A 12,598-nucleotide genomic window follows, 5' to 3' on the forward strand; every position below is an offset into this window, starting at 1 on the left:
AAGTTATTTCTTAGAAACTTTACAGCTTTAGCCCCTATTATAGGTAGCATCTAATTTCCAATTACATTTTCTGCTTGGTTACTGCTGATAAAGATGAATGCTATCATTCTTATCTCCCAACAGTTCCAACAGTCTGCTCATTCCACATATTTCTTATATATATAAAATCATAACATCTGCAAAGAATTTCAATTTCATCTCTTCGTTTCCAATCCTGATAACTCTTAATTCTTTTTCTCACATCATAGCATTGGTCAAACCTTCAGTATTATGTCAATTAGTAACAATCTTAAAGAGATCTTAATGAGAAGGGCAGTTTCCCCATTAACAAGATATTTGCTGAAGAATTTGTGATATATTGTCTTTATAAAATGAAGGAAATGCCTTTATATTTTGAATTTTATTATAGTTTTTATTAACAAGAGGGGCTGAAGTTTTATCAAGTGTTTATTTCTACAGCAATTGATGTAATCATAGGATTTCTCCCTATTCCAAAAATGTATCAATAACAGACTACACTGATTCTCCAATGCTGAACCATCACATACTTCTGAACTCAAACCTAATTCATCATTGTTGGATTCAATTAGCCAATATTTCACTAGAATTTTCATAAGCATATCTGTAAGTCTAATAAGCATGTAGTTTTTAAAAATTATCCTATTGGAATTTGAATCAGAATTGCCCTAGCCTCATAAAATGAGTCACCACTTTTCTACATCCTCTCTTTTATGGAATAACTTGAATTGGCTGTTCGTTAAATGTTTTGTAAGTCTCACTGTAAAACAGGATCATTTGTGCAATTTTGCAAGCTGACTCTAAAATTTCTATGGAAACGCAAAAAGTCAAGAAGATCCCAAAAAGAAAAAGAAGACAAGAGTATTTGCACTACTAGATATCTAGACTTACTTATGGAGCTATAGTAATTAAGAGACTATACAAGGACAATAGACCAAGGCAGCACAATAGAAACAGACCCATGCACAGATGGACACTAAATAGATGACAGGTCAATCAATCAACAGACAGGAAACATGCTCCTACCTCACAAAAGATATAAAAATACCTATTCCAGGTGGATTATAGATCTAAATGGGAAAACGAAAAATGTTTGAGAAGATAATATTGGAAAACATTTTCATGACTAAATGTTTTAAAAAAGATTTCTGCCATAGGACAAAAAGAGCCCTAACACGGGTGAGGGGTATGTGGAAATCATGGTCAAACGGTATAAAGTTTCAGTTATGCAAGATAAATAAGTTCTGGAGATCTACCAGACAATGTAGTGTCTATAGCTAACAGTATCCTATGTATACTTATATTTAGTAAGAGGGTAGAACTTAGGATAAGTGTTCTTACCACAAAAAATAAAAGTAATAATAAAGAGAGGGCAGGAAACTTTGGGAGGTAATGAACATGTTTAAAATCAATTGATTATATGTGTGTAGGTCTCATTTCTTAAAGAGATTGCTTTACTTAATAATTTTATTAACAAGGTGTTAATATTTTATGCACAGAAATCCTGTCAGACAGATGTAACAAACTTCCTTTTCTAGCTTATGGCTCATGTTTTCCCTCTGTATACCTCTGAAACTTCCAGGCCTTTTCTGTGAATTGAGTAGATAGATTTTTCTTTTCTTTTCTTTTTTTTTTTTTTTTTTTTTTTTTTTTTGCTTGAAGTGTAATTTATAGAAATCAACTTTACTTTTTTTTTTTTTTTTTTTTTGACGGAGTCTCTCACTCTGTTGCCCAGGCTGGAGTGCAGTGGGGCGATCTCGGCTCACTGCAAGCTCTGCCTCCCAGGTTCACACCATTCTCCTGCCTCAGCCTCCCGAGTAGCTGGGACTACAGGCATGCGCCACCACGCCCGGCTAATTTTTTGTATCTTTAGTAGAGACGGGGTTTCACCGTATTAGCCAGGATGGTCTCAATCTCCTGACATCGTGATCCACCCACCTCAGCCTCCCAAAGTGCTGGGATTACAGGCGTGAAGCCACTGCGCCCGGCCAGAAATAAACTTTACCTTTTTGAAGTTTAGTTTGATGTCTTTTTACAAAGGCACACAGCCATGTGACCAGTACTACGATCCAGATACAGAACATTTTCTTCATTCTAGAAAGTCCCCTGTGTCCTTTTGTAAAGTACTCCCCTAATCTTGAGCCCCTGATGACAACTGATCTGGTTTTTGTTCCAGTAATTTGGCCTTTTCTAAATGTCATACAATATGCTGTCTTTCGTGTCTTGCTTTTGAGGTTCTTTTATGTTGTTGCCTGTATCTTTATATTGCTGAATAGTATTCTATTACACTCAGTATCTGTGGAGGATTGGTTCTAGGACCCCCAAGGATCTCAAAATCTGTGAATACTCGAATTCTGCCGTGGGCCCTGTGGAACCTGCGGATATGGACTTGGTGCGCAGCAAATGCACTGCAGTCTTTGGAGGGAGCTGCAGTCAAACTCTGAAATTCCCGGGCAGCCACGCTCTTCCCCGCCCCCTCCCCCCCCCAGACGGAGTTTTGCTTTTGTTGCCCAAACTGGAGTGTAATGGCGAGATCTCGGCTCACTGCAACCTCCGCCTCCCGGGTTCAAATGATTCTCCTGCCTCAGCCTCCCGAGTAGCTGGGATTACAAGCGTGTGCCACCACGCCCAGCTAATTTTTTTTTTTTTTTTTTTTTTTTTAGTGGAAACGGGGTTTCACCATGTTAGCCAAGCTCATCTAGAACTTCTGCCCTCAGGTGATCCGCCTGCCTCGGCCTCCCAAAGTGCTGGGATTACAGGCCTGAGCCACCGCGCCCGGCCCAGCGACTCTCTTATACAAACATATTTGCATTACTAGCCCAGGCACCTTCATTCCTAAGTCTCTTTACCTGAGGCCTTGGGCAAAGATCTTCTTGTCAAAGCCTCCCTAAGAAGGGAAACCTTGGACCGGGCGCGGTGGTTCACGCCTGTAATCCCAGCACTTTGGGAGGCCAAGGAGGCAGATCACCTGAGGTCAGGAGTTTGAGACCAGCCTGGCCAACATGGTGACACCTGGTCTCTACTAAAAATGAAAAATTAGCCGAGTGTGGTGGCACGCGCCTGTAATCCCAGCTACTCCAGAGGCTGAGGCAGGAGAAACTCTTGAACCCGGAAGGCAGAGGTTGCAGTGAGCCGAGATCACCCCACTGCACTCCAGCCTGGGCAATAGAGCAGGACTCCTTCTCAAACAAAAGGGGAGGAGAGGGGAGTGATGGTGGGGAGGCTTGAAAACACGTTTCCCCACTTTGACTCAGTCCCCAGTAGTTTTCAACTCCCAGCTCTTCCCCCTTCACCCTCCTCCCCATCTTCTCATTCACTGTACTCAACCCGAGTCCATAAAACCACAGGGGTTCCTTCAGCAATGAGATGATCCCACGTCTGTACTTATCTGCCTAATCCTCAATCAGTGCACAGTTCCTTGGGGGACATCGAACAGGAAGTTGGTGCCTTCTCCCCTTTTAGCCTCTTGCTTATCCCATCACAGCGATTTAAGACTTAACTCTTTCATTTTTGGCTTGTTTTAATTGGCTACTCCAACACCTAACAGCTCATCTCTCTCCCAGCTCAGCTGAGCCCTTGACAACAGCTAATAGAGTCAAAGCTGGAGTTCAAATCCAGGTAGTCTAGCCCCTCAGTCTGTGCTCCTAGCCACAGCGCTATATTGCCCTCTTTTGTGTTAGACTATTGCAGTCTGAGAAACTGAAGGTGGGTGGCTTGGACAAGGGTAATAAAAGTTGGCTAATTTAAAATATATACTAGACAGGTAAGTTCAACAAGACTTGGTGATGGGTTGGATATACTAGATGAGAGGAAGAGAAGATGTCATCATCTCAGGTTTTGGCTGGAGCAATTAAGTGGTACCCATTTGCTGAGACAGGAAAGACTGGGATGGGGTGACAGATGGCAGCTGACCACAGGGAAACAAGAGCTCCTCTCTGGACATATTTAAAGTTTGAGATTCCTAAAAAAACATCCAAGTGAAGATGTAAAGTAGGCCACTGTATATAGAATCTTGGAATTTGAATACCAATTTATTTTTTCTCTATTCCTAGATACTAGGAAAACAGAAATATTATATAAAGGAACACTGTACACATACCATTTTAATTAATCCTCCCCACTCCTACAATAAGCTTCTTTCAAGAAGCCAATCTTCTGAGAAAAATGTAGAGCCATCTCCAAATATGATTGCTATATGAACACATAACAGTCTCCAAATCATGAAAACCACCAGGATATCGAATTCTCAAGGAATGCCCAGAAGCTGGAACTGAGCAAGCTAATAATTCACCAGTGAAAAATTTGAGAACAATTTAATGAATGACTGCCACGCATTAGCCTTATTTTACTATGGTTAGCATTTTTTATCCTTTTCAGTTATTTGCTCAATCAACAGGTTGGTCAACTTACTTGTCTCTAAATCTAGAGAATAATGTAGTAATTCACTTAAGCCAGATACCTGAAGCTGCACTGGACACAGAGCTTACATCAAGCCGCCGCGCCAATGTTTCTGTAGCTGGTTTTTTACACCTAAACATATGCTATACTGCACAGTTTTTAAAACTGTTTCAAATGTACTTTTCACCTACCCAGGTGAATTTTATTTCCTTTAAGGGTAAATACTGGGTCACAGTCCCTAAACCACGGTTAAGTACATGGGAGGCAGTCAATGGAATTTGTTGATTTGAAAAGTTTTCTGCACTAACTATATATCCAGCACCCGCTCAGGACCACTTTCCTCTATTTCAGTCAAACAGACTCGATTCACTCACACAAGTACTACATATAGTAATAGTCATTAGATTCTCAGTTTATAGTTCAATGGTTTTGCAACATTAGATGCACAATATATTTTGAAGCACCAAGTATGCTTGAAATTGAACATTTTTATAAAGATAATAAAAGTTAATGACTACCCATGATCTATGATCTGACAATACATCTGTTCTAATTTTGAGATGATAAAATACCCACACTAGCTTGTTGTGGCACAGTGAGAGAGAAGAAATACAGTCCTATTAATCACTCTTAAGTATCAGCTTATTAAGTTATAGTTTCTCAACAGGCTTGTCATACATGACTATTAATAGGCTGCAGGTGTTTCTCTAAAAGTCTTTTTATAATGCAGTTATGTCATAAAAAGACAGCATGGAATAACAGAAACCCTAGTGGACTAAGAATCAGAAAGTCTAAGTTTTAAATTCTCATTTGGTTAACAAGTATCCCAGAAACCTTGCACAAGTCACCACCTCTCTGGGTCTCCAATTTTCTCACCTGTAAAGTGAAGGGACTAATTATAAATGGAAGAAATAAGTATGTGCCAATTTACACCATACCGGTAGGCAGGTTACAATAACTCAGTACCTAAGACTTTTACCAAGGACATTCTAACAGAAATCTGCTCACATTAAAATAGCTTAAAACAAACCATAACATTGGAATTTCTGTTGCTATTGTTAACCTTAAAAGTGAATTTTGTTGTCTAAGAACTGTGGAAGTGCAGGAGAACAGAGAAACATGTTTCACATGAAAAAATCTTGACTGCTGATACACACTGACGTACCTTAAATTGTGGTAAAAATAACCAAATTTTTATATTTTTTTATTTTACAGAGACAGGGGTCTCACTATGTTGCCCAGGCTGCTCTCGAACTCCTGGCCTTCAGCAATCCTCCTGCCTTGGTTTCCCAAAATGCCAGGATTACAGGAGTGAGCCACTGTATCTGGCCTCAAAATTTCATTATTAGCTAAGCACCTATTCATAAAGACAACTATTACACACTCTGCAATTGACAAAAGGGTTGCACTCCAAAAGCTTGTAAGTCTAAGTTTTGGAAACGTTATAAATGAAGGCTAAGTTCCTAGTTCAGCTCACAAGAGCATAAATGATCCCTGACATAGCTGAACTATACAATATATTACAATAGCAAGTGCTCAAATGCTGAGTCCTGTGAATGGGGCTTGTGTCATAAAGATGAGTTTCCTCCCCTGTTCTTGGGTAGGAGACTGGAGGTTGGCAATGATTAAAATAATTTACTTTCATCACACAGCTTTGGCTCCCTTTATAACTTTTTACACTCTGGTAGGGCGCTTAGCCCTAACTGTGCTGCTGTCCTACCTACCAAAGGGTTCCTCCTTCCAACACCCCTTTCTTGAGCCTTCAAGCAGTAATTCTATGACCACAGAGTAATTGATGGACATTTCAACAAATAACCCAGACAATATTATCCCTCCTAGACTATAAGCAGTTTTTAAGAGGCTACCTGTTATTTATAAAAGCAACAATATTAGAAATCTAAATGTTAATTTTAAAGACATGGTCAAGTAAATTAATGATGAATCCATACAACAAAACATTATGCCACCATTCCACAAAATGTTTACAAACAAGCCAGGCACAATAGCATGCAGCTGCAGTCCCAGCCACTAGGAAGGCTGATGTGGGGGGATCGCTTGAGTCCAGGAGTTCGAGTCCAGCCTGGGCAACATATACAGAGAGACCTCCATCTCTAGATAACGCATTTTTTTTAATTAAAAAAGTTTTAATGACATGAAAAATGTTTAAAACAAAATGCTAAGTAAATAAAGAAGATACTACGTGCTATATTCTTTATGAACTCAACTGTGTAAAAAATGAATTGCTATAGAAGAAAATATAACACAATTGTTGGGTAGTAGAATTATAATTTATTGCTTTTTACCAGTTCATACACTAATCTATGCTTTGCAGATGTTCCCATATTAAGTACCCCTTTTGTTATTTAAAAAAGTTAAGGGAGAGAAATGTTCATAAATCTCTAATTGGTAGAATTATAGAGAGCTAAAAACAGTGCTAATTATCAGGCAACGTGGAAACAACTTTGTGGGCAAGAGAGCATTCCTTTTTTTTTTTTTTTTAACTGTTTACAAAGAGTTCAATTAAACTTGTTTTAAATTAAACACACTAAACAAAATTATAAGTTTTGTGATTATGAAAATACTGTTTATCACTACATAAAATACTGTTTATGGCACTTTATAGATTCAAAAAACCTATTAATGATACTTCTTTTCTGGATTAAAGATAGTGGATGTTTATATATATGTGTGTGTATATATATACACACACACACATATATGTAAATGTATCATACAGAAAATAACATAGGCATATGATTTGGAGAAACAGGGAAAAAAAAGTTACAAAGTGGGAGAAGTCCATCCCACTATACAACTCATTCCCAGATACAGCAATAGTCTCTTATTCACCTCCTCAGAAATTTTTGTTGCACGTAATCCCATATATATTCTATTTCACATTAGTCATTCTTCTATACACTTTATTTCACTAACACCTTAGAAACATTTACATACCAGTATGTATTGATACATTTCATTCTTTATACATACTAATTAGTATTCTATTCTAGGGTTGTAACACATTATTAGTCAGCCCCCTACTGATAGACACTGAAGTTATTCTGTTTTCCTCTATCACGAACAAGGCTTCAGTGAATATCACTGGACAAATATCCTTATATACATGAACAAGTGGATGCCTAAGATATAAATTCTTAGAATTTTTGTGTCAAAGACTATGCGTACATTGAAAAAATCTGGTGGTGCTACCAAATTGCCTTCCAAAGAATCTGTACCAATTTACAATCTAAGGGAACATTTCTGATCAACATAGATTCTTTAAAGCAGACTCCAATGCTTTCAATGGCCAGGAAGATAACATAGAGTAGTGAAGCATGCTGGGCTAAGAAAATGGCGAACTGGTCCGATGTGGTGACATAATCTCAGCACTTTGGGGAGGCTGAGGCGGGTGGATCACTTGAGGTCCCTAGGGGTTCAAGACCAGCCTGACCAACAAGATGAAACCCCGTCTTTATTAAAAATACAAAAATTAGTCGGGTGTGATGGTGCATGCCTAAAATCCCAGCTACTCGGGAGGCTGAGGAGCAGAATCACTTGAACCCAGGAGGTGGAGGTTGCAGTGAGCCGAGATCATGCCACTGCACTCCAGCCTGGGCAACAGAGTTAAAAAAAAAAAAAAAAAAAAAAAAGAGGGTAGAAAAAAGAGGGGGGAGGGAGGGGGGAGAGAGAGAGAGGAGGAAATGGCAAACTGGAGAGGGCATTTAGTTATTCAAAGCAGCAGCATTTACTCAATTCCAGAGTAATAATAATGCTTTGCAGGAATATGCACCCATGCACCCAATATTGTCAGATTGTCTCACTGCTCAAAAGGACCCAAAACTCCTGACTTCCGCATGAAATCTTCAGGTTTTGTAAAATGTTGGTAACTCATTCAAAATTTTAGAAACAGTATGACAAACAAAACATGTGAGTAGGAATCATCTCCTGGGCCTCCAACTTGTGAGCTATCCTTTAAAGCTTGCCTTTCCCGATACCCAAAAGACTGCCTGAATAGTAGAGACTGTGTTCAGCAGATTATTTCCAAGCTGGGATTTCCTTCTATTACATTTTGTTTTGGGGTTAACTTGAAAATGGATTTTATTAACTACGTGGTTAATAACTATCTTCTCAAACTATTTGGATAACTTAATCTACTCTGCCCAGATAGTTTCATTAATCAGTTTCCTATAATACATTCCCTTGCTTTATATTCGAGTGTTTTATTTCTGTTTTCTTCCTTATATGAAACTACCATGTTTTAAGAATTGAGTCATTTTCCTATTAATATAATCTTTTTCCCAAAGGGGAAAATCTAACCATTTTTCTATACTACCTTGCATTCAACATATCCATCTACATATAGAAGAAATTGTGGGAATGGAGTAAATTAGAAAGATGCTACCTCTAAATAGTATTTTTAATCTTTGTAAAATCTCTTTATATTAACTACACTCTTATTTTAAAAATGTGAAAAAATAAATCCTAAAATAACCAGATCTATATTTTAAAATATTCAAATTCATGGTTAAAATACTATTTTATATACATGCATATGGGTGTGTGTGTATATATATGTATATGGGTATATATATATACACATATATGTATATGGGTATATACACATACATATGTATATGAATATATATACACATGTATGTATATGAATACACATGCATGTATACGAATATATATACACATGCAAGTATATGAATATATATACACATGTATGTATATGAATATATATACACATGTATGTATATGAATATATATACACATGTATGTATATGAATATATATACACATGTATGTGTATGAATATACATACATATATGTATATGAATATATACACATATGTGGATATGGATATATGCACACATATATGGATATGGATATATGCACACATATATGTATATGGATATATATACACATATGTGTATGGATATACATACACATATATGTATATGGATATATATACACATATATGTATATGGATATACACATATACACGTATATGGATATACATATATATGTATATGGATATACACATATACACCTATATGTATATACACATATATGTATATGGATATACACATATACACGTATATGGATATACACATATATATGTATATGTATATACACATATACACGTATATGTATATACACATATATGTATATGTATATACACGTATATGTATATACACGTATATATGTGTATACACACATATATGTATATGAATATACACACATATATGTATATGAATATACACACATATATGTATATGAATATACACACATATATGTATATGAATATACACATATATGTATATGAATATACACATATATGTATATGAATATACACATATATGTATATGAATATACACATATATGTATATGAATATACATATATATGTATATGAATATATACATATATATGTATATGAATATATACATATATATGTATATGAATATATACATATATGTATATGAATATATACATATATATGTATATGAATATATACATATATATATTTTTTGAGACAAAGTCTCACAGGCTGGAGTGCAGTCACATGATCATGGCTCATTACAGCCTCAATCTCCTGGACTCAAGCGATCTCGCACCTAGCCTTCCGACCACAGGCACGTGCCACCATGCCCAGCTTATTTTTATTTTTTTGTAGAGATGGGGTCTGCCTATGTTGTCTAGGCTGGTCTTGACTTCTGGGCTTAAGCAATTCTCCCACCTCAGCCTCTCAAAATGCTGAGATTACAGACAGAAGCCACCACACTCAGTTATTTAATATTTTATTATCTATCTCTTTTACACAACTACTTGCAAAAAAAACTAATATGACAAAGCCAATGTATTGTATGGTTATAAACAGAAACATATCTGTAAACATTAGTATTATAAGCAGTGTAATATTAAAGGTGGTTATCTATTTGAAAACTCAGAAGGCAGTGACTTCTACAATTAAATTTCAAAAAATCAAAACATAAAACATTATTAGCTTCAGTTACTATAAATAAAGCATCTGAATCTTAATTTTAGAGCTAATGGTAACTTTTAAATAATTCCTAAATTTCATGTAATCTGTTAAGATATATTTTGTTAACATTTAGAAAAGACAAGAGAACAAGAGAACCAAAACCAATGAATTAAAGGAGCTTTATAATTTAGCAAAACTTTCAACTTACATGTCTCTCAAACATTACTGGCAAACATAATGACTGCTTATAAGAAAATCTGCATATGTCATTCTACAAACAGTAATGTCATTAATATTCTATTTTTAGTTTCCAAGGGAAGATCCTAAACATTACAAATCCTTCCGTTAGCATTTCTTCGTGTATGCATGTTCCTACTTCCTGTTCAAACATATGCTGTAACTTTTCAAGTACGTCTTTTCAAAATAAAACTGATTAACCACCCAAAAATTCAAAAACCCACCAACATCCAAGTGATATTAGGCACATATCACTTGAACTTGACATTTTAATGATGAAAAGCAAATTTAAGAAGCAAAAAAATTAACATATTTAAATTATAATTTGCACATCAGATTACTTTTTCAGATGTGTCAGAGCTCACAGATAAAAGTAAGGAAAAGAAATGTGGTAAAATACATTTTAATTTTACCTTCATTAAAAATTAAAATGAGGCATAAGAAAAACATTGAGACCATAATATATACATATGGAAAACTGGCCACTGAAAGATGCAAGTAATTCATACAATATAGTGTAAGCTTTAATATATAAATTATATGTCATTTCATCAACTGTTAGTATCATCAGTCTAAATTTTACAATATATATTAAAATATTAAAATGCTAAAAAAATCATTGCAATATAGAATACACTGTGGCAAAATACGTATTTGTGGCTTTATAGACAATCTAAATCCATTCTATACAATAATTTTCTAAAATATAAATGGCAGTTTACATGCAAAAGAACATACCAGCTGGATGACCTCATATAATATATCAGAAATTAAGAGAAAACACCCTTTTAACAAGACAGTTACATAGCAGAGGTGGAATGTAGAATCAGATTTTGCCTTAATACAGTCTTGGATAAAATTAATTATGAAAAAGGACAGTCTCTATTACTTTCCGTTAGCATTTAAAAAAATAAAATCTACTGTGATTTTATATTTTCTAATTGTATCACAAACAGAGAAAACATAAAAGGGAAAAGAGAGAAACAGAAAACCTGATGATCCTTTATAAATTGGAAGCATCAGCCCTGCCTATGGGTTGCATTTAGGCTGCTTTTTTGTTGACATTTTCCCAAATTACTTCTGCCATTCTGAATTGTGCATCAGTAGTCAGAGGAGTTTTCCAGACTTCATTATGCCATTGTGTAACCATAGCTGCCACAATGTAGTGCCACAAGAAGTCTGTCCTTGAGTATTTCTTTACTTGGGTATTCAGGTAACTTGAGCATGTTGATGCTTTAAAAGAAAAATACACCACCATTAAACAGGAAATCTATAAAATTTCTGATTGTTTTGTCTAGCAGTGAAAACACTACTCATAATTAACATAAAATCATCCTCCCAAATTTGCATTCAGATTGAAAAACCCTAAAGTGGTATTTAAAAAGAAGAAAAAATCTGCTGCATTGCAGTTTCTTTCAGCATGCAAATGCAGTGGAAGAAAATACGTTCCTTTCAGCTTAAAATAAATAAGCAATAGGGCAATTTAGTTTGAAGTGATGGTGTGTAACTCAGTGCTACTTACGATAGTGTAACTTTAGTGATACTTGAACTATGAGTTAGGGCTTCCTCAAACATTTTCCCTACCAAAAACAGGGGCACAAAAAACTACATAATTACTCATCAGTGATTCCAAAATCCTGGAGAGAGATCACAGCTGAGGTTTTCCTCCCAATGCAGCAACAGTTAGACCTCTGATCATTCAAAATTAATCAAAACAATTTGTAAAGCATTTAAATAAACCAAGTCAACATACCATGTGCTTGAAGTTGGTAAAAGATTTGGAGTATATGGCACAGCAGCGATTGTAAAGTTTTGCAATCCACTTCCACCCATGATATTAGCAAACCCACCATGTGGGACCCTGGAACTAAGAGTTTATATCTTAATACATTGTAATCATGAAAGAAAGATATTTGTGACAGATAAATTTCAAGTTCTAAGTTAGGGTAGGAATATATC

General features: G+C 35.7%; 1 protein-coding gene across 19 annotated transcripts in view; it reads right to left on the reverse strand.

Annotated features, from left to right (window-relative positions):
- HACE1 (HECT domain and ankyrin repeat containing E3 ubiquitin protein ligase 1) overlaps positions 1–12,598 on the reverse strand; it is a 182,639-nt gene that overhangs the window by 37,400 nt on the left and 132,641 nt on the right. For 9 of the 19 annotated variants that reach the window (XM_016956055.4, XM_518654.8, XM_063813321.1 and 6 more), the window contains 2 exons: positions 12,393–12,506; positions 10,205–11,872 (listed from right to left, as the gene is read on the reverse strand). The exons of 2 other annotated variants lie outside the window; for them this stretch is intronic. In XM_016956055.4, coding sequence (XP_016811544.1) covers positions 11,770–11,872; positions 12,393–12,506 — 217 coding nt within the window. In that variant the 3' untranslated portion in view covers positions 10,205–11,769. Of the gene's footprint in view, positions 1–10,204; positions 11,873–12,392; positions 12,521–12,598 lie in introns of those variants that run through there. 8 more of the 19 variants (XM_009451720.5, XM_009451717.5, XM_063813314.1 and 5 more) reach the window with 2 other exon arrangements.

This window comes from Pan troglodytes, chromosome 5, assembly GCF_028858775.2.
Source record: "Pan troglodytes isolate AG18354 chromosome 5, NHGRI_mPanTro3-v2.0_pri, whole genome shotgun sequence".
Classification (NCBI taxonomy): domain Eukaryota; kingdom Metazoa; phylum Chordata; class Mammalia; order Primates; family Hominidae; genus Pan; species Pan troglodytes.